The 22,669-nt window shown below is 45.5% G+C and overlaps 1 protein-coding gene across 1 annotated transcript; it reads left to right on the forward strand.

Annotated features, from left to right (window-relative positions):
- Positions 1-752: 752 nt before the first annotated feature.
- Positions 753-21,028, forward strand: CCNC (cyclin C). Its single transcript, XM_032972894.2, has 11 exons — positions 753-1,032; positions 2,513-2,619; positions 5,266-5,350; positions 6,164-6,233; positions 7,811-7,862; positions 9,422-9,477; positions 15,469-15,504; positions 16,484-16,575; positions 17,793-17,860; positions 18,967-19,082; positions 19,941-21,028. Exons 1-11 carry the CDS (start codon positions 1,001-1,003, stop codon positions 20,061-20,063), a joined length of 837 nt encoding a protein of 278 aa, XP_032828785.1. The 5' UTR covers positions 753-1,000; the 3' UTR covers positions 20,064-21,028.
- The last annotated feature ends 1,641 nt before the right edge of the window (positions 21,029-22,669 follow it).

The raw sequence follows: 22,669 nt of genomic DNA on the forward strand, positions 1-22,669 counted from the left end.
CTCCGTTCAGAGTTTTCCTGGTATCGACGACACACTGATGCGATTGTGCACTTCCTCGAAGGCCTTGTGATTTTATGGAGAAGTGTAAAAATAAGACCAAGTCCACTTAAAAGGGAAATAATAAAATAATACAAATAGTGAGAATTCTATTATATTCTTGGTTCTTTCGGTAAAGTCACGTAGAAGGGAAACAATAAAATAATACTTTTTTCTAATTATCTTGCTGTGGTTTTCACACCTGATGATGATTGCTTGTGTTGTAGTCTAAACGTCGTGAGAATTTCATTGTTTTATATTTTTATTATTTTATTGTTTCCCTTCTACGTGACTTTACCGAAAGATATTCATATTCTTGGATCTTTCGGTAAAGTCACGTTGAAGGGAAACAATAAAATAATAAAATATATATAAAACAAAATTACCGAAAGAACCAAGAATATGAATCCCTGCAGTCACGAAAGCTTTAAAAGGAAATTTAAGTCCACTTAATTTAGTTGTAATAAGTAGCAATAGATCGACAGATACATGGCGTCATTATCTCTTTGTTCAGTCTCTTTGTTTACCAACATGACCGACGCCGTCGCGGTATGACGTCACGCCGGTGATCCAACCGCACAAAGATGGGCGAGGCGGGGAAGCGCGCTCCGGGCGGGGTGGTTTTCTGTCGTCGTCATCGTCGTCCTCAACCAATGAGCGCCGCGCTTCGTGCCCCGCCCCCCCCCCTGCGAACGTCTCACTGGCTCGAACGCCCTCGCGTGGTTACGCGGGCGGGCCAATCAGGGAACGGCGGCGGGCAGTGTTGGCCGCGCTGCACGAGGTGGCGGACACAGAAGCCGCCGCTGTCGCTAACCACAACCACCACAGCCACAGCCGCCTCACAGCCGTCGCCGCGTCTCTCTCTCTCACCCCCCCCCCCACCTCGGCTGCTGGCTCGGCTCATGTCTCGTCGCGCTCGCTCGCCACTCGCACCCACGCCCTTCGCTCCAGCCACCGCGACACCATGTCCGGTAACTTCTGGCAGAGCTCTCACTTGTAAGTCGTTACCAACACCTCCCCCCCCACCACCCCGTTGACTTCAAAGTTGCTCACTCGCTCACCGCGCCCCCCTCCACGGTCTGGGCTGGATCCGCGCCGCACTTAGCGCGCCCTATTCGGCGGCCAACTCAGGCTGCAGTGCCGCGACCAGGCCGCGTCCCCCGCTCAGCCCCGGGTCCGTCTCGGTGCGCGCCCAAGCGCCCGGGCACGTCCAGGCTGGGCAGGCCGCTTAAGCGCCGCATCCACGTGAGGGCTTTTAAGAGGGGAAAGTCGAGGTGACCGCCACGCTTGCGCGCTCGCTCCTAGAGGCCCTTTGGCCAACACCCCGGGCGCCCTTCGCACGTTCTAAACAGTCTCGGTGTCACTTGGGACGGCGTTAACTCTTCATTCCTCGCGCTTTGTGACGGCGTGCGTGGCGGCCGGCCGAGGCCGGTGGGTGGAGACGTTTCGGTGTCGAGGGCCTCGCTGTGTTTGTGGCCGCTAATCGCTTCCAGCGTCTTTATCTCTCCAGGGCCGTGGTCTGACTGACAATAGATGCCCTCCACACGCCTGTTCGCCATCGGCACAAATCGCCGCTCGCTTTGGTGTTATGATCATGACTGGACGTGTGTGTGTGTGTGGGGAGAAAGAAAAACAAGAGCTTTGTAGCTAATCGGATTCCTCCGGGAGGCATCAATGTTCTGATGACTAAGCGAGGCCCTGTTAACACAGCCCTGCGTTGTATAGTGCCCAAACATGATCAGTGTATCTTTATATTGGTTTCACTCTTTATATTGGTTTCACACGTTGGATTTAGCGACCAAATCCACACTACAGGGGTTTTTTTTGCGTTAGATTGCGTCAATAGATAGGTGTCGTTAAACCCGCCACCACCCAACACACAGGTGTGCTGTACTGGTAACGAATTGGCCACGTTCTGTTTACGTGACAAACCTCACTTATTGGCTGTGTCGGGTGGTGGCGGGTTTAACGACACATTTATATATTTACGCGATCTAACCCAAAAAAAACTATATCTTTATATTGTCTGTTGCATTGTCAGTAGTGGATGTAAATCTACAACGGCTGGGTTATAGCATGCTGCAATATTGCCTGCGTTCCATGCATTATTAATGCTTGTTTAATTATGAATGGAACGCGATTTTAAGATTTGCATGACGTTATCGCACGTCTCAATATCGGCCAATGTATTCACGAATTAACCTTTGTGTAAAAGGTTTGGTTTGGATAAAAATTAAAGGCGACTTTTAAGTGGGAATGGGCATTGAGGTTGAAACAGCTTGACCCCACGTTAGGTGGAGGTTGTTGCAATAAATTCCGCGGAGTCCATTAAAGTCGTGTTGCTGGAGCTGACTAGAGAATGCGTGATCAGTTAACAAAAAAATCTATGAGCACGTCGTTTGTTGAATTTCTTTCGCACCGTACACAGCCAATCGTGCTAATCGGAGGTGTGTTTGTGTGGATGCATCGTCTTCAGCCATCAATGGATACTGGACAAACAGGACATCATGAAGGAGCGACAGAAAGACTTGAAGAACCTCACTGAAGAAGAATACTGGAAGATACATATCTTCTTTGCGAATGGTAGCCTATGACACCACATTGTGGGGAACATATTTAGGGATACGCTCGTCAAAATGGGAAGACTATTTTGTGTAGCCCTGACATTTGATGCTCACACGACTGGATGGGGCTCTAGAGAGCCGCTCTACAGGATATTTGGCCGACTGTTTTACTTTGGTTTAGCATTTTGGAAGATGTGGGAATTAAAAGACAAAGATCCACCATACAGCCTTTAACATACCATTACGGAAGATCTATCAAGGCTGGCACACGGCAGGGGAGTGGCCAGCACCCCGCCCAGATGCCTGTGTCTCCCCCGTGCTGATGTGTACACACTGCACCAGATACTAATTAAAGGCTGAGTCGACCTGGTCGAGGAACAGGACCGGCTCACTGCGTTTGTGGCGCAGTGCATAACCACTACAGTGAGGGAAAAAGTATTTGATCCCCTGCTGATTTTGTACGTTTGCCCACTGACAAATAAATTATAAGTCTACAATTTTAATGGTAGGTTTATTTGAACAGTGAGAGACAGAATAACAACAACAAAAATCCAGAAAAACGCATGTCAAAAATGTTATAAATTGATTTGCATTTTAATGAGGGAAATAAGTATTTGACCCCCTCTGCAAAACATGACTTAGTACTTGTTTTATATTTTCATTATTTTATTGTTTCCCTTCTATGTGACTTTACCGAAAGAACCAAGAATATGAATCCCTGCAGTCACGAAAGCTTTAAATCAAAATTAAGGTTTCGAGGCTGATGTTGGGCAACTCGAACCTTCAGCTCCCTCCACAGATTTTCTATGGGATTAAGGTCTGGAGACTGGCTAGGCCACTCCAGGACCTTAATGTGCTTTTTCTTGAGCCACTCCTTTGTTGCCTTGGCCGTGTGTTTTGGGTCATTGTCATGCTGGAATACCCATCCACGACCCATTTTCAATGCGCTGGCTGAGGGAAGGAGGTTCTCACCCAAGATTTGACGGTACATGGCCCCGCCCATCGTCCCTTTAATGCGGTGAAGTTGTCCTGTCCCCTTAGAAAAACACCCCCAAAGCATAATGTTTCCACCTCCATGTTTGATGGTGGGGATGGTGTTCTTGGGGTCATAGGCAGCATTCCTCCTCCAAACACGGCGAGTTGAGTTGATGCCAAAGAGCTCCATTTTGGTCTCGTCTGACCACAACACTTTCACCCAGTTGTCCTCTGAATCATTCAGATGTTCATTGGCAAACTGCAGACGGGCATGTATATGTGCTTTCATGAGCAGGGGGACCTTGCGGGCGCTGCAGGATTTCAGTCCTTCACGGCGTAGTGGGGTTACCAATTGTTTTCTTGGTGACTATGGTCCCAGCTGCCTTGAGATCATTGACAAGATCCTCCCGTGTAGTTCTGGGCTGATTCCTCACCATTGCAACTCCACGATGTGAGATCTTGCATGGAGCCCCAGGCCGAGGGAGATTAACAGTTCTTTTATGTTTCTTCCATTTGCGAATAATCGCACCAACTGTTGACACCTTCTCACCAAGCTGCTTGGCAATGGTCTTGTAGCCCATTCCAGCCTTGTGTAGGTCTAAAATCTTGTCCCTGACATCCTTGGAGAGCTCTTTGGTCTTGGCCATGGTGGAGAGTTTGGAATCTGATTGATTGCGTCTGTGGACAGGTGTCTTTTATATAGGTATCAAGCTGAGATTAGGAGCACTCCCTTTAAGAGTGTACTCCTAATCTCAGCTCGTTACTTGTATAAAAGAAACCTGGGAGCCAGAAATCTTTCTGATTGAGAGGGGGTCAAATACTTATTTTTCTCATTAGAATGCAAATCAATTTATAACATTTTTGACATGCGTTTTTCAGGATTTTCTTGTTGTTATTCTGTCTCTCACTGTTCAAATAAACCTACCATTAAAATTATAGACTCATAATTTCTTTGTCAGTGGGCAAACGTTAAAAATCAGCAGGGGATCAAATACTTTTTTGCCTCACTGTACATTACCACTACATTACCGCTTGATGGGAGTACAAAGACAAATATCTCCCATATATCCTTAACATACTGTTGGGGCAAGTGCTGTTAGCGAGCACCTATTAAGACTGGTACATGCAACGGCACAGACATAAAACTGCATATTTTTTTGACAATGGAAACTGGTTCTATACCAGTGGAACCTTTTTGTATTCATTGTGTACCTATATCTTGCCAAGCAGAACCACTACCTAAAGTAGTTAATGATGTGGCAGCAATGGGTTACGTCAACAATGAAGCCTGTGTAGTTTTGGTTTATTTTGTTGGTCTTGAGTGGCATTTGTTTATATTCAGCAATTAGCAATCTCAGACACCCTGCAGTTCCTGGCCAAATGGTATCTAAAAACTGACCTGTGCCTACCCCCAGTGTTGGGTCAACATAAATAAGTTGCGCAATACGTTGTGGTCAGCACTGGTCGATAACATTGTACCACTTGATGAGCAGTGCATTCCGTCCACTTTCCCATGTCCGGATTCCTACTTAACAGCACGTTTCCCCATATTCAACCATGCTAAATGTCCCACAGTTCTCAAAAGGCACAGATTTGAAAGATTTTTTTTTAAATGGACGCAGATGCCGGATTGTATAAGACAGGCCCGTGATGATGCATTGTAACGACTCGTTTGTTTCCTTGTCTGCAGTTATCCAAGCGTTGGGTGAGCAACTAAAACTCAGGCAACAAGTCATAGCGACGGCCACTGTTTACTTCAAGCGATTCTACGCGAGGTACGCTCTTCTTGCAACCCGTGGAGGCGCACATTTCCGAAAGAAAACGTTTGTTTACTGTTTCTTGAATAGAGGCAACTGTGTGGTCAATTTAACAACCTCTGTGCAACCAGTGAAAATCTTCAGTCATGTTTTGTACAAAATAACAATGGTGCCCAGCCACACGGGCCGCAAATGGTAGACCGATAAATTTTCTTATCACGTGGAAATGTATAGCAGCCAAATACTCTATAAACACATGGTTCTGAATGTGGTGGGAAAAACTGGAGGACCCGGAGCAAAATCCGCTCATCCATGGGGAGAACATGCAAACTCCAAATATTCATGCATCATGGTCAGGATGGAATGCACGACCTCCTGTATACCAGGCGAGGTAGTTAACGTCTCCACCACTGTACCCCACTTCTGCATCCTAGATTACCTTAGGCATGAAGACATTAGTCTTGAGCATTTCCATAGAATTTTGTAAATCTCATATACTTTCGCTGCAGGCAGTTTATTGCACAGCAAGAAAAAAAAAACTTCCCAAGCCAGACTATATGTGGGGCGACATTTAACATGTCATAGTTGTGCATTCCAAGACAAATAAAATTGTGTAATGCCATTTTAATCTGAGTAATGATAGCTTTTAAATATTTGTGTGTTGCACCACTATGCAACATTTCAGGTAACCTGCGTTTAAACCTTGCTGCAGTTGAGCTGACGAACACTACCACACCACCTCATCATGTGTCTTCCTTCCTTGAGCTGGTGCTCGCTAATAGCCATCAGTCTTAAAAATCTGATGGGGGGGGAATCTGTGTCTTTGTACAGGTATTCCCTACAATGTATAGATCCTGTGCTGATGGCTCCTACATGCGTGTTTCTGGCCTCAAAAGTGGAGGTGAGTACATTTTGCAATATTGCCATTTTGTCCCAACAGACTTGCAGTGTAATTAATAAAAACATGTTTTAATCTCATATTTTGAATTTATCTGTAAATAATTTTCAGATGCTGGACATTGCCACCCATTTATCAATCAGAAAACAAAAAGAGAGAATTAAAAAAAAAGAAATATAACAATGTAACTGGCTTCCAGTTTCCCATAAGATTCAGTTTAATAAGCTATTGCTAAACTACATAGCTCTGAACTCCCTGTCCGCAGCTTACATCATTAGACATGTGGCTACACCCATAGGTCCCTTCAAGGCATTAAGATCTGGGGATGCAGACCTTTTATGCATCCCCAGTCATAGAGGCTTTGGTTGATGGGTGACCGAGCTTTTTTCCCGTGTAGCGCCCAGACTCCAGAACTCTCTCCTACGAGATATCCAGGATCTTCAAGTCTGTGGACATTATTAACACTCGTCTTTAACCTTGTCTCTACACTTCCGTTTATTCAATGATTAACTAATTCAGCAAATGGCTTTCAGTATTTCTTTTATGATAGTTTGCCATTTCTTTGTTGTTTCATGAGGTATTGTCAAACTAAGTGCCTGCTGTCTTGTACAGCGCTTTGAGATCTTCTGTGAAAAGGGTTTGTAAATAAAATAAAATATTTAAACCAAGAACCATGAGTTGGGCAGATTGAGCAGCATTAACAGCATTATGCACCACGTCCAAAACTGTCACAACCACTGCAACACGCAGAGCCTATCATTGAAACGTTATGCAAGAAAAAGCATTTTATTACATATATATGGTATGAAATAGCCTTCACTTATCCTACAGTTTTTCTCGATTTCACGTTCAGTTTTACTGGCTCCCTTACATTTAGGTTTCCCACTTGCAATACAATAACTCTTTCAATAGCCTTCTTAAACTTGTCATAATTTGAGCGCTTTCTCAATGGTCAAATATATTTTTGTACACAGTTGAAAACCCTCTTTACGACCACCTCTGTTAACGACTAATCGCTTAACGACGGGCCTCCATAGAGCCCAATGTGTAGTGTATAGTAGTGTAGTTCATAGTAGTGTATAGTAGTATAGCGTATAGTAGTGTATAGTATAGTGTATAGTAGTGTATAGTGTAGTGCCTCCATGGAGCCCAGTGTGTTCACTTACCGACCATTCCCCTGTTAATGATGGGATGTTGTCAGTACAGTAATTATTAGTTAATTAATTGATTAACCATGTTTGATTATTATTTGTTCATAATGTTGTTAGTTCTTTATGTATTAACATCCATTGTTTAAATATTATAAAGTACGTTTTTTGGGTGAAAACTAATAACTTTCGATGCTGTTGGAACGAATCAAGCCTTTAACATATATTTCCTATTCTCGCTTGGCCAGATCACTGAACGACTGGTTTCTTGGAACCAATTACATTGGCTAAGAGGAGGGGGCTTCTACTGTCATTTGTTCCTTTCCATTAACAGTTTAAACATAATTTAAGCGTTACAATTTCCACAGTGTGCGTGCACGCGCACTTAGTTTTTGTGTAACGAATTAGTTTTTTGCGTGTATGTCTTTACAGGAATTTGGAGTTATATCGAATAGTCGCCTCATCACAGCCGCCTCGACCGTGTGTAAGTCTCGAGCTGTCTGCGATGACCTCTGACTGAACTGTTCGAAAATAGACAATGACCTCTCAGGGCACCTTCAGACATTTGGCTGATGGGCAACTCCCATGAGTTTTGGATGTACATTTCGGAAGACGTTTAATCCCTTGAGTAGTCGTTGGGTATGCTCATGAAGTGATTTGTGCACTTGTCCGTAGCGTGTTACTGTCGTTTGTGCACCTTTCTCCGTGCAGCAGAAACGCTCAAAATACGAGTGTCGGATGTACTCTGATGAATTGACTTATTCATCCATGGTGGGATGGCGATGGTGCATTCAGATTTGTGAATATGTCAAACCATTGACTTATTCCTTCAATAAGCAAAGCTAGGATAATCTGAAATTAGACCCTCATGTATAATTATAACACTGGCCTTTATAGGAAATATATATAAAATAGGCAACGTTTTGGACAGTTGCCCATCACATATATATAGAGGCCAGAGAGAAGAGTAAACGTGAGTTGGAGACTTTACGTAGCCGACTGATTAGCACGGTTGGCTACGTAATGGTGCGAAAGAAGTTCAACGTACATATATACATACGACGATAACAATCTTGCTACTATTACGACTTAATATCCGAGCTGTCACTACCCAACGAAGCTCGAAGCAGCTTGGAGCATAAACAACATCGGGTATGTTGATGTGGAATTCAGTCGGGAAAAGTCTCAATCCCACTGGTTATGGGGCAGATTTATTGGTTCATAATTTGATCAGTAAACGTGTGACAGTCTTGTCGGGTGCGTTGATGCCCACGCCTGCCTCGATGATATTAGTAGTTATAAAACGAGCGGCGTGAATACGAGGTTAAAAACAATCGTATGTTGGTGTTGGCATTGTACTAGTACTGTGATCGCCTTTTTTGCAGTATTTGGCCTTGCACTGGTGAGACAGCCATAAAAGAGGCTGTTTCTGGTATAGGCCAATCTGTTTCGAGGACAGTGAATACATTATGAAAGTATATTTGCATTTCTTTTACCACAAGTATGTGTGGTTAATGCAGACTCTATGCCTTTGTTAAAGGTGTCTGTTTGGTGTTTGAACATCTAAACACCTCTATTTATGCCAGAAAGGGTCAAGCCTTTTTTTTTATAATTTAACAATGGAAATTTTATTTCGCATCGCCACTGAGCATGCCCTTTGCTCACTGATGTTCATCAAGCCTCTAGCATTTTTTGCAGCGTGTGTGTATGTATATATATGGAGAACGGTGGTGTAGTGGTTTGCGCGCTGCACTTCGAACCCGGTGGCCCCAGTTCGATTTTCACTCACGGACAACACCAGTGACGATTATCTGAACCGGTCCTGGGCCTGCCCTAGGTAGACTCAGCCTCAATTGAGTACCTGGTACGGTGTGCAAATATCGCCACTGGGGAGACAGGCGGGCAGGCGTGGTGGTGCCGTTCCAGCCTTCAAAGCTGCTCGCTAACAGCACTTGCCCCAAACAGCCTGTCAAGGCTACATGGGGGATCTTTGTCTCTGTTTATATACCTGATTCTGTTTTTCTTTTCTTCCCCAACACCCAGTCAAAAACAAGTTCTCTTACGCGTTTTCAAAAGACTTCCCTTTCCGAGTCAATCACGTGAGTATTTATTTTTAGAGGTGTTTTTGTTGTTTTCGTCTGTATTGGAGCAGATTACTTAAAAACATGCGAGGGTTTTTTTTATTGGACTCTATAGGCCTTAGTAGAGATTCATGTTCCCAGTAAGAATTTATTAAGCAAGGTTGCATTGTACCGATGTATCAATTCACTGAGTTCTTATACCTCTTTCTTACCCCCCTCCCACTTGCACAAACGAGCCACACCCGGGGTCGTGCCCTGGTGGCCTCCGCGTCCATTTCAATCTTTCCTCTGGATTTCCACGCATATATTTCGACATTTCATAGCCATCGACTTTATTTCAACTTGTCTGAGAAGGGGTGGGAACATCTCTCTCGCCTCCCTTTGTCCGTCTATTAACGCACGCGTTGGGTTTTTTTTCCAGGCGGCTCCTGTTTCCTCCGACACGTGTAAATACTATGGTAGTCCCGCGGTTAACAGTGACATTGGTTCACGTTTTCGGCTCCCACAGCACCCCATGGTTTTGACTAACGTTAAAATTAAGGTTTACTGTATTTGTTTACGTTATGCACGCGGGTGCCAATTTCGGCGAATCCGAGCGCTCGTTTGTGGACTGAGCCAATTAGCGACGCCCATCTGTGAGCATTTAGACCTCCACTGGCTTTGTTGCATTACGTTTTCTATTTTGGCAGTGGAAACGGCTCTCTTGCAGACGCATGTAATTCCTACATTCGATTAACATTTATTTCGGTGAACAGTGGTTTTCGTGGAACGGATTGAAAGCGGTAACCGAGGGGACTACTGCGGTTAACTTTGCTAAAAATATCTTTATATTTGGAGGACCGCAGAGTTTGAGCAATTGGTGGTAGTTGTGGCTCACCACCTGGCTACTGCCTCCCAACTTGTCTCTCATTCCTCGTCGTGCCTGTGAGCCGTTCTCTCTTTCTCGGAGAGTGAGCGAACACTGTCCACGTTGCAAGTTAAAATTATGATTGCGTGCATGTTTCATTAGTGAGCACATGTTAAGGTCGACCACGTGGACACACAGGGTAGTGTTTTGATCACTGCCACTCCCAGCTCCTAGTAATTGTTGACAGACTACACCTCTTCTCTGAGCAGTTCTCTCTCTCTTTGATGGTGGGCGGATTGCTATGCAGGATGTGTGACGAATTTAAATTATTGTTGTCCATTGTGATCCATCTCGCCATCCTTCATCTGCCGCTTTCTGGTTTTTATACTCTGCCAGTGTTCAGACCCCAGTGTGTCATTACTGGTCTTTCAGGACCCGTCGAGTTAACGAGTTCCGGGCAGCGACTCCCCTTATGAAAGTGCTGCACTCAGAACAGAGCGTGAAGTGTGAGCGGTTAATAAAACGCACAGCAACGCGGCATGAGAATAGTCCATAATTATCCTGGGAAGCCACACTGATTCCAATGATTCCTTTGTCAGGAGGGTCTTGCTACATGGGGTATTTAATATTTTTTTCAGCCAGGTAATTTTGATTGTTGATACATTTGAGAGGAAAACCGGAGCACCCGGAGTAAACTCACCCGTGCGACAACGCTCTATTCCTATACAGATAGAAATTAATGGGATATTATTCCACTTTGCTCTACTGCCTTTTCTTTACGAGCCAGGGCACAGCACTTTGACACCCACGGGGAGGGGAGTTTCGCAATGTTTGTGCGGTCCGCCAACCCTCACTGCCTCCACAGCGCTGGCTTTACAGACTGCCACGTGCAGCGTTAGCCACCGCCGGCCGGCTATTCCGCACAGCCCAAGCGTGTCTGCTTTTTTGCGTTGGGCTGCCTATCAAGATTTCCACCGCCTGGTCAACATGTTGAACTCGCGTAGCCGTGACGTGGAGGCCTAGCGTTTGCGCGGGTGGTATTTTCCATTGCATGTTTTCTCTGAAAGCGGGACACTTGGCTTTGGCGAGGGCATACGAGTGCGCGGCAAGTCCTTCATTTTTATTTATTAAAGAGGTGCCAAGTTAGCGTCATGTGGAATGTTTGACTTGGTTATGACTGCCCGTCACGTCTTTATTTTGCATAACTTATTCACCTGCTAATTTGGGCATATATCTCCCATTGTAAGCGTTTTAGTCGAATGGCAGCGCACGTGCGATATACATGCGTGGCGGATGGGTGGCGCAGTGGTTTACACACTGCACTGTGGAACCAACCGACCTGAGCGTGTATTCCCAACCGCACCTATCGTCAGCGGCGAGGGATATTTGAACCGGTCCTGGGTTCTCTGTCGCCCACACACGCTGACCAGCGGTGGTGAAGTATGGTCAAATACCCCCCATGACTGACGGTGCGGGGGAGAACGTCATCGAGCAGTGGGTGACAAGTACACGTGTACGGCCAGTTTTTTTGTCAATCCACTGCTGGATGAAGACATCACCCACACCGTGTGCTTTGTGGGGGTTATTTGACCATACCACTCCACGCTGATCACTGCGGGTTGGTGAAGGCTGTTAGCATACATATGCGGAAGCATGGAAGGACCGTACAACAATGGAATTTGCTGCGTTGCCCTCTTGATTCCTACAACATAGCACTGCAGCCCCATGGCAACCTGTACGTGTATGGTGGCCACCCATCCAAGCACCATCTAGATTCGTTATACCCCGCTAGGCCTCTGCGGTCTCATGATTTTATTATAAACTGTGGCTGTATAATTATGTATCCACAATCCTAGTATGTCATTCAGTTGTTCTTTAATCATAACCACGTGGTCGGCTATTGAGACGTATTGCTTATCAATTATCGTGAGGATTTGTATGTGTTGGTAGATGCTTAGAGGAGTTATATTTTCAATATTTCTTGTTTATCCCGGACTCAGCCTCAGCACCCTTTCAGGAGAGTCCTGCCAAGTTTTTGCATTAGTTGGGTGACAAATGCTAAAAGTTTCCAAATTCAGTAACTTTAACAAGTAATTTTTTTCAAATTTTCAAATTTTTGACTCCGAGCCACATTGGGTCTGTAACGTTTTCTCATTTGCATCATCCCATCATTGAAGTCGCTCGATCTTTTAGGGTCCTTAAACTATTTCGGATCCGAAGTGAATCGGAAAGAGAACGGCTCGTAAACAAACTTTTGTGAGCCTGTATGCCCGGTCGGGGGGGGGTTGGGTGGGGGGGGGGGGAGTGAGGTTAATTAATTGCGTGTTGCTGCAAACGTGCCACGACATTCCTGGCCAGCGCGCCGAAACGCGTTCGGGTGATGGCATGCCCGGGGATTTAATTATCGCCGGTGCGCGAAGGCTCGCCTACGAGGAGGAATCGCCGAGCTAAAATTAACAAGCCGCGCGTGGCGCCGGCGATGTCGCACCGCGAAGGGAGAGCGCGCGTTGGCGAGTGTGCGTTGATGGTGGCGGCAACTCGGGGCGGTTATCGCCCCCCTCGAACATTCCACCGACGGCGTCATTTTGTTGCGAGTTTGTGACGGCCGTTTTGCAATCCCCTGCGCCGTCAGTCGTGGCGCGTGGCACTGGCGATGCGGCATCTCCGATTGGCGCGGTCAGCCACGTACGGTGCGAAAGAAGTTCTTTCATACAGTTAAACATACATGGTGGTCGTTTGACCGTGCCACACTATGCTGGTAAGGGGATATCACCCAGAACTGTCTTAGGTTTGAGATGCCATTTGCCATTTAATGACAGCCATGGCCGGGAATCAATCTCATGTTGCTAGGTTTATAGCGTGGTGTGCTAACCATAGCCTCTTGTGCCTGAAGCTCTTTAAAATGTGTGTGTGACTTGGAGCTCAAACTATGGTAACAGCACAAATTGACTAGAAAGCAAAGAGACCGCTTATGTAAGTGTTATTTACAATTAGCCGCTAATTCAGTTTTCAGATGATAAGAGAGACCTCTCATGCATCCAATAATTCAGTAGGTGTTGATGTACGTGAGCAGGTTTGTAAAACTTAATTGACACCGGGCACAAGTTTTGGGTGCGTGTTAATCTTGGGAGCAGCCTCTTATAATCCGGAGAATACGCCGATGAGTGATCCTGCACTCAGGGCCGAGTGTGTGATTGTACACTGTGAGAGACGTGTTGCGCAGTGATGGTTCTTACCACGTGCAATCATGAAGGGTGGATACACTGTCGAAGAGAGAGAATGACTCGGAGACGCCAGGAGGAGGAAACAAATTACAGGCAGGATAGGCAGCAGCCACGCGGTCAGCCGGCTCCGAATCCCAACCCCCCCCCCCAAGCTCTGTGGTCCTCTCTATATTAAGTTGTTTTTGGCCAATTAATGTTTACATGAGCAGGAAATCACTTGACTGTGAGTGCGATGTTCCAGCTGTGGGTCAACTATGTACACTGTGAGATCTGTGGTGCACAATGATGGTCCTTACCTACTGCAATCTTGAAGGGTGGATACATTAAACATAAATCAGTCCTGTATGTATCATTTACAATTTTCCTGCAAAGAGAAAACCAATACAACATCGATAAACACCACAAAAAAAAATATTTAGACCATGCTGCCGCGTTTTCAGACATCAAAAACAATAATAAAAAAAAAAATCAGATGACTGAGAATATCACCTGCACAACCAGCAGATAAAAAAAACCATATGCGGTTAGACCGTTGCAGGTCGTTTTAACTTATCTAACCGGGGCCTTTGATGGCTTCATTCAGGGCCGGCTGCCCTGACTGATGGAGCTGAGTTCAGCGAGTCGTGAGGAGTTCTAAGAGCATCAGGAGAAGGTGGAGAAAGCAGCCGTCGCAGCTGGCCATGCCTTGTACATTATTGAAATGATCAGTCTGCTTTGAGTGCCTATTTATATTCCCTTGTTTGAGCACACAAATAGATACGTGACCCGAGGGCCCGATGAGATCGTCTGTTTTTTGCTTATGCGGAATTAGCGTGGCCGCTGCGAAATGGTCATGCCAATTCCGTTTTGTTCGCTGCGATGCATTGTGTTGAGGATTCATCAGGTGACGTACTTGATCCGTAAATTGGTTTCCATTGTGGATCGTAATATAGGTTGGATAGAGGCTTGCCCGTGAAATTAAGTATTGTTATTGAGCTGCCCACAGTACAATGTTGGATCCAGCATATTTGGAAGAAGCGTTATGAGTTAATGTATTTTGTAAGTGTTTTCATTTCGCTTATAATTGCTTTTACCCCTAATATTCTTGGGAAATTCATAATGATTTTGATTGCAAAGGCATTCTATAATTCATATGGAATGCCCTTGCCAATAAACACTTGTCATTTAAGCATTTGTTTTGCCAAGCCTGACTGTTGACGAGACTCAAACGGTCAAAACCAGTCCAAAGAGTTCGATTCAACAACAATTGCTAGCATGATAATATTGGCCTGGAAAGCCAAGAGGTTGATGGACTAAACGCCATTTTTTATATTTACATATTCGGAGACAGAACGGAGTTCGGCTGCTATTCGTCATTCACGTGTGACAGCAGAGGGCACCCCGTTTACACGTTGTGTGGAAGGGGGGGGACCCCAACATTTTAACATTTACGGGGCTGTAGGCCCGATATACTTCCAGGTTATTACTTAGAAAAACCACAAGACCACCACTATCTATAGATGTGTGCTTCTACCATCAATCGCGTCGGGAATTTCAACAGCAGGCCGACTAGCACATCTTAACGAATATGAAAATTAAAGACCAGAAAAACAATGGACCATGGAGTAAACCGCTGTAGTCAGCGCTTCTTCAATGTTCGAGGAATTGCAAAACTACACAAACTACCCCGCTGATGGTCTCATCGTGACTATCGAACCTCGTGTTTGGCATCGGGCTCCTGAACCACATTGCCATACGCAAGAATATGATAGCTGTGCAGTTGAGTGACTGGGTAATTTCATGCCTGAGTAATAAATACATATTCAGAGCCACCAAGATAAACTTAAAACAATATTTATATAAGGTTATAATATATTACCTCTGAATGCTTTCGATATATTGTGATGCACTGAAAATTGTCGGCCGTGCTAAATCTGGTCATTCTTTTTGTCCTCGCAGGTGTTAGAATGTGAATTTTACCTACTTGAGCTAATGGTACGTACACACACACACGATTTTTAGCTGAGCATATCTTGCCTGTGGTGTGTGCGTGTGATGGGGAGCGGTAATGTAGCGATTAGCGCGCTGCGCTACGAACCTGGTTCTCGGGTTCGATTCCCACTCACGGCCAACACCAGTGACGATTATCTGAACTGGTCCTGGGCCTCCCCTAGGTCGACTCAGCCTTAAATGTGATGTGTAAACATCGCCACGAGGGAGAGAAAGACAGCCAGATCTTGGTGTTGGCCACACACCCCCTCGTGTGCTGCGCCGGTCTTTGTGGGTACTCTCTAACAGCACTTGCCCCAACAGTTGGTTACAAGCTATAACGGTGGGGAGTGGTGGCATACCCCAGTAACAATGGATAACACTTAAATGGACATTCGTATGTGAATCTGGCCTTGACTGCCAGTCGATGGCAATCTGCCCAAATGAATTTGCCGTTGCATTGTTGATACGGCTGACAACAATGGGAAGACAAAGGTTTCTGGGTATGAAATTCCCACCCTCTGCTTGTCACAATGAACATCACTGGCCACAGCACGGGAGGGGTGGTTTCATGGGACGGTGTTCAACACAAAGGCTTTGTCGACCAATCTGATTCGTAATACAGGTGTTTGGGTTTGAGCGCGTAAATAAAACATTTGACACGCACACCCTTCTCGACCCGACACGGCCAATTAATATAGTTGTCATGTTAATAAACGTGTGCCGTAAGTTTATCGCTGCCACAGCACCGCCCGGTGTGTTGTGTTGCAAAGCAATCCACTGCATGAAACAGTTGGGTGTGTGGCTGGTAGTTACAACCGGCATCATCAGGTGATTGGCAGATATGTGAACATTTTATTTAGCGTGCGGCCTTAAATAGGTGGTGTGACGTCATCGGTGTGCACGCACAAGAGAGTAAGAAGTGACACATAGTTGAATGTGTGTTGATGTGTGGGGTGTCTTTGCCTTTGTGTCTTGTCTCCAGGATTGCTGCTTGATTGTGTATCATCCTTACCGGGCGCTTACACAATATGTGCACGACATGGGGCCTGACGAGCAGCTGCTGCAGATTGCCTGGTGAGACGCAACACAACCTCTTTACGAAGAAGGCAAACACTCCCGACGTTTTTGTTAATTACTGTTTTGTACTTGTCCCCGTTTACATCCCAACTTGCGATGTTGGGGTGTTTGTGTCTTGATAAGGTGGAAATATTCTCGTAGGATCCTCCCGCCCCAAAAAGTTCCTTTTGAACTGTGTCGAGCTGATTACTCGCAAACAAACATCTCATTTTAATTGTAAATGACATCAGGTGTAAGGGGCTCTACATTCAGAGCCCCTTACCCCGACACGTCACCTCTTATATAGTTTTCCTTTCAAGGCCGCAGCGTTATTGACGGAAGTGAGCTTTTCTTGTCACTTGTGCACCACTTCCAAGGCGGATTTGAATCGGAAGTTGATTTGTGGCTCAGGCGTTGTCACCATCGTGTCCTGGGCCCTCCTCCACCCAACCCGGCCAAACAAATTAAAAGTGTCGCGTGGTGTGCAAGTGTTTTAACGCGCCAATTATTATTTCAGCTCGCTGGAAAGTTTGAAGGGCAGTTCTCGCAAACAAATTCAGCAGAATCGGTACAACGTTCAATTTGTGAATTCGCCGAACGTAATCGGCGGGGAAAAGATCCAGGGCCTCAAAATGAGAGCCCAGAAAGTCAGAGTTAGCAGGTGACCTGAGCAGAGACTTCCTTCATCGCAAGGGACAACCAATCAGATTCAACCAATCAGATTCTCTTTGCAGGAAAATGTATTTATATATATTTTATTATTTTATTGTTTCCCTTCAACGTGACTTTACCGAAAGAGCTAAGAATATGAATTACTGCAGTCACGAAAGCTTTAAATCAAAATTTAACGTTTTCTCTTGACATGACGCTGATAGCGCAGTTGGAAAATTGAATGGGTATATATATTTTATATTATCTGATTATAACCTAAGTGGACTGCTGCTACCCCATTCTGAGATCTGTGTGATTTGGGTGAGAACTTTGGACACGTAATGCCATCCTTCAGAGCAGTCGGCCTTGAGTGAATCCATCGAAGGCCCCGGTTAGATATGTTGAATGACCTGCAACTGCATAACTGCATGTTGTTCATCTACTGGTTGTGCAGATGATATTATCAGTGAGCTCGTCATCTGAGATATATATTTATTATTGTTTTGGATGTCTAAAAACGCAGCAGCATTGTTTAAATTATTATTGTGGTGATTGTCACTGTTGTATTGGTTTTCTCTTTGCAGGAAAATTGTAAATGATACATACAGGACTGATTTATGTTTAATGTATCCACCCTTCATGATTGCACTAGGTAAGAACCATCACTGTGCACCATGATGAGTCTGAGATTGTACATAGTTGACCCACAGCTGGAACATCCGCACTCACAGTCAAGTGGTTTCCTGCTCATGTAAACATTCATTGACCAAAAACAACTTAATATAGAGAGGACCACAGAGCTTAGGAGGGGTTGGGATTCGGAGCCGGCTGACCATGTGGTTGCTGCCTATCCTGCCTGCCTTTTTTTCCTCCTCCTGGCGTCTACGAGTCGTTGAGTCGTTCTCTCTCTTCGACAGCGAGCTGATACTGTGTGCGGCAGCGTGTTACAATTTGATGTTAAATAAAATGATAATTCGGAATCATTTATGCTGGAGGAATCCGATGAGCTATCTAAGCTTTTTCACAGATGTCCAGTAGCGGCGGGTCAGAAAGTTACAACCACAAACAATGCCAAAACACGATAGGATTGCAAAGTTTGGGAAAGGTAAGCAAATAACTATCAACATTTAAAGCTCACTGAGCTTTATTAGCTTCTTATTCAGAAGCAACCTGGTCACAAATGATGGCTCAACGAAGTAGCTTATGTGAAAATGTATAGCAGCCAAATCTAAATAATCTGTGCGGTGCCATGTGACCACATTAATATCGCGGGGGTGAGTTTATCCATTGCATAACCGCCGTTGACTTTTCCACCAAGTCGGACCTATTTTATCCACCCCAGAGAGATGATGGGCTCCACACGGGCACATGCACTTGTGCATAATATGCTACCCGTGTGTAAGTGGGAAGCGGTAGTGCAGCAGATAGTGTGCTGCGCTTACTCACCCAGCAACCAGAGTTCGATTCCCACTCTCGGCCAAGACCAGTGACGATTATCGGAACCGGTCCTGGGCCTCCCCGTGGTCGACTCGTCCTTACATGAGGATGATTTAGTGCGGTGTGTAAACTTCGCGACTGCGGAGACGAAGGCGGCCGTGCGTGGTGCTGGCCACCCACCCCCTCGTGTGCCCGCCTTCACAGGTGCTTGCTTAACAGCACTTGCCCCAACAGTCTGTTAAGGCTATATACGGGGCGGGGGGAATTTTTTGTCTTTTGTGTGTAATATACCGGTGTGCGCGTGTCCGTGCGCGTGCCCAGCGAGCCTGCACATGGCGTGCGCCATCCAGCAGAAGGAGCCTCCCAAGGAGCACCAGAAGGAGGTGCTGCGCGATGGTCGGCACTGGTTTGCGGAACTCTCCGTCGACATGGACAAGGTGGCTCGCCCTTCCCTCCCCGAGTTATTTCGGCGATATGTATCGTTTTGTTTGACATGGCATCGTTCATGCAACCAACATCGCTCTTCTTCGTATGGCAGTCGATGTTGTTGATGTCGAGCATTGGTTTTTAACCTTCACTGCAGCCTTGCGCCACTTTGGTTCTCAATCGTAAAAAAAAACCACGTATGTAATGTTAATAAATACATAGCGTTTGATGAAACAAAGTAGTTGTATTCTTAGCTCTTTCGGTAAAGTCACGTTGAAGAGAAACAATAAAATAAAAATATATATTATTAGAGCTAAGAATATGAATTGCTGCAGTCACGAAAGCTTTAAATCAAAATTTGAAGTAGTTGTACATACATGCCCGTGATAAATTTGTGTTTCGATGATTTACCTTCTTAAAAAGAATCTGTCAATGCCTCGCACCCACAGGGGGTGCGGTGCACTCCAGGTTAAGAACCACAGATGATTGCGTCAGGAGTAGCGGAGTGGATCGCCGTGGTGATGCCTCCTTCGTATTCGTGAATTGGGCATTGAGACGCGTTTTACATTCCTTGTTATGTAAGTGTGTATGTTGAACTTCTTTTGTACGGTGCCTAGCCAACCGTGCTAATCGGAGGTTTCCGGTGGAAGGAGAACGAACAAAACACAAAAAAAAAGTTCGAAAGAAATGAGTTGTCAATCGAAATTTAAACGTGCATATCGCCAGTGGCTTCCTAATATCAGAAGGTAGAGCGTTCCAGGACGGCCGCAGAAGCGCACCTGAAAGCACGCGGTGACCGAACGATCATCGTTTGAACGACAACGCGCGGTTTGCTGCACCTCACCCAGTGGCCGTTTCGTTTCGAACAGATCCTGGAAATAACTCGAGCCATCCTCAAGCTGTACGAGGTGTGGCAGAGCTACGACGAGAAGAAGGAGATTGCCTCAATCCTCAGCAAAATGCCCAAACCGAAACCTCCCCCCAACGGGTGAGTGGGAAACAATCTCGCGTTGGTACAGTCCAGGGATGTTGATCACGAAAACCCCCTCTGTGACAAGGCGCGCTGACAGTGCACATTCTCTGATTGCCTGGAAACCCCCCCCCCCACTGAAAACGGCAGCATTTGTTTTAACAAGCCTGGCTCTTGCCGATGAGACCCGGACGATTCAAAGCTGTCGCAGAGGTCGCTTGCTTCAACAAATGCTGATTGAGGCTGATGGACTCAAAAAATATATTTTTTATCTGTATGTCCACTCACAGAAACGTAAATTTACTTGTATACGCTTTTACCCATAATGCTCCACGGCAACACTTGATCGGATTGTGTGCCCTCGGGGAGCGAAGCTTGTTAGCATGCATTTTGATTCCTTATGATAGCCTTTTTGGCTTTGTAATCTGCAAGTAGATTCCTCAGGCTCACTTTGTGGTTTAATTGCGCTGCATTGTCGTACACGTGACGAAAAGAACAAAATGTGTTTTACTCGGACAAGGCAACTGTAAGGGTGGAGATTAGCCTGTGGTGTCATCTCCAAAGTGTAGCTCCTTATTTGCCAGCAGTGTACATGACAAGTTTTAAAACTTTTTCCGCGATTGTAAAATAAAAACTGACCAATGTTTTTTTTCCATTAAAAAAAAAAGGTTTCATTTGTTTGAATTGCCGAGAGGTCATTCTTCCACGTGATCGTTTTCCAGTCGCATTCGTTTGTTCAACGAGGTAAAACGTGGCCCAATTGATTTCACACAGTCTCATCGGCAAGGTGTGGCCTCTGTAGACCCACGTACACAGCTGAACTCATGTCAAGAAGGCCGGTAGTCCGATATTTCAATCCACACTCGCCTACTTGGTGTTCACAGCGACTCGTCGTGTGTAATGCAAGACGCAGCCCCACATTGCATTTTCAAAAGAGATTTGAATTGGAAACCCCATTTGTGCGAATAAAGGAATATTTAAAATGAATTTGTATTTTTTTGTTTATTTCAAGAGATGAAGCCGGAGTGAATGCAGGTCACTTGATGTGAAGAAAGCACATGCCCTGTGAATCTCTACCGGTAAGGAGTCCTTGGTTTGCGTCCTAACAGCTGCCCAAGACGAACCATCACCTCTCTTCAGTGTGATGTATCGGGGTCCTTTCGCTCCTCGGGACTACACGGGGGTGAGCGTTGGTCTGCCGTTGGGTGCGGAGAAGGGGGTCACCCTATTGAAGTGACTTCCAAGAGAGGGTGTGTGGTTCCCTCTGGCTTTTAGAATCAGAATGTGTATTCATACTGGAGGGACCTGATGAGCTATGAAGCTCTTTTTCAAATGTCCAGTAAGGAAAGGTAAACAAATTACTTAAAACAATATATCAAAGTAAAGTACGTTTTATCCTTCCAGGTAAAGCCAACTAAACTAGTGGCTTATATTTCAGAAGCGACCTGGCCACAAACGATAGCTTAACAAAAGTGGCTTATCGTGTGGAAATTTATAGGATAAATAAATACAAAATAGAAGTTCAAATCGCTTTAGTACATGAATTGCCAAGCTTGGGAAAGTCAGTAAAATAACGTGTGTGGCTTTGCTGCTGCCGCAAAATGTCTTGCAGGACATCTCTTACTCGTCGCTCCCCAACAATACAGCTGGGATATATTTTTAAACTAAAAAAAGAAAATACTTCTCAACGCTACCCAACAAAATGTCACCGATCCTCTCTGCTTTCAACTGTACACGTCACTCTAAAGCCAGATACGTTTTATATTATGTGAACTGTCAGTTAGGTTTTTTATCAAAATAGTTATCAGAAATATTGGGTATCATGACCCTGGGTGCCTTGCGTGCAAACATTCTTTCCCAGATGATGCCACTAGATGGCAGCAAATATCATGTGTGTGTGTGTGTGTGTGGCCTGAAAAACAAATCATTCAGTCTGGTGAATGTTTCGGGACCTACCAGACAGGAAAGAAACATCTCCACGTGCTGACAAAGATCTGGTTTAGATACAATTTGCCACCGATGTTGTTCATGACTGTAAATCGAACTCGGGTTATCAAGTCGGATTGGTAGCACAGTGGAGAGAATTGGCTGGCAAGACCAAGACCCCCCCCCCCCCCCTCCTTATAGTCTTGCCAAGCTCTTTGGAGGCAAGTGCTGTCCGTGAGCACCTAAGAATGCCCGCACGGTACACGAGGTGCTGAGATCAGACGGGGACCAGCTGTTGAAAGGGTTAATGAAAATACTTGGAATGAAATGTAACTGTGAGTTTACATGTCTACTTGACATAATCGATCAAACATCTGCTTGCTTTACCTGCCTCCTTACAGGCAGGGTGTGTGCGGGGGGAGTGGTAGTGCAGCGGCTAGCGCGCTGTGTGCACTACGAACCCGTCCACCCGAGTTCGATTCCTGTTAAGGCTCTACGGGGAAGGATCTTTGTCTTTTGTGTCTCACGCAGCAGTGCCATCGCCCGCGTGATCCACCAACGCTGCCTCAAAGCCGGTGGCTTCCGAGCTTGAATCGTCGATGCTTTTGCTTTGTATTGTTTCAGATTCCCTGCAGGAGGAGGAAGTGGCTTTTTCATCGTTCACTGCGTGTTTTTGTGCTCTCTGTTAGATTTTAAAAAAGT

Source organism: Petromyzon marinus, chromosome 49, assembly GCF_048934315.1.
Source record: "Petromyzon marinus isolate PM22_M1 ecotype Great Lakes invasive population chromosome 49, UKy_Petmar_22M1.pri1.0, whole genome shotgun sequence".
Lineage (NCBI taxonomy): Eukaryota > Metazoa > Chordata > Hyperoartia > Petromyzontiformes > Petromyzontidae > Petromyzon > Petromyzon marinus.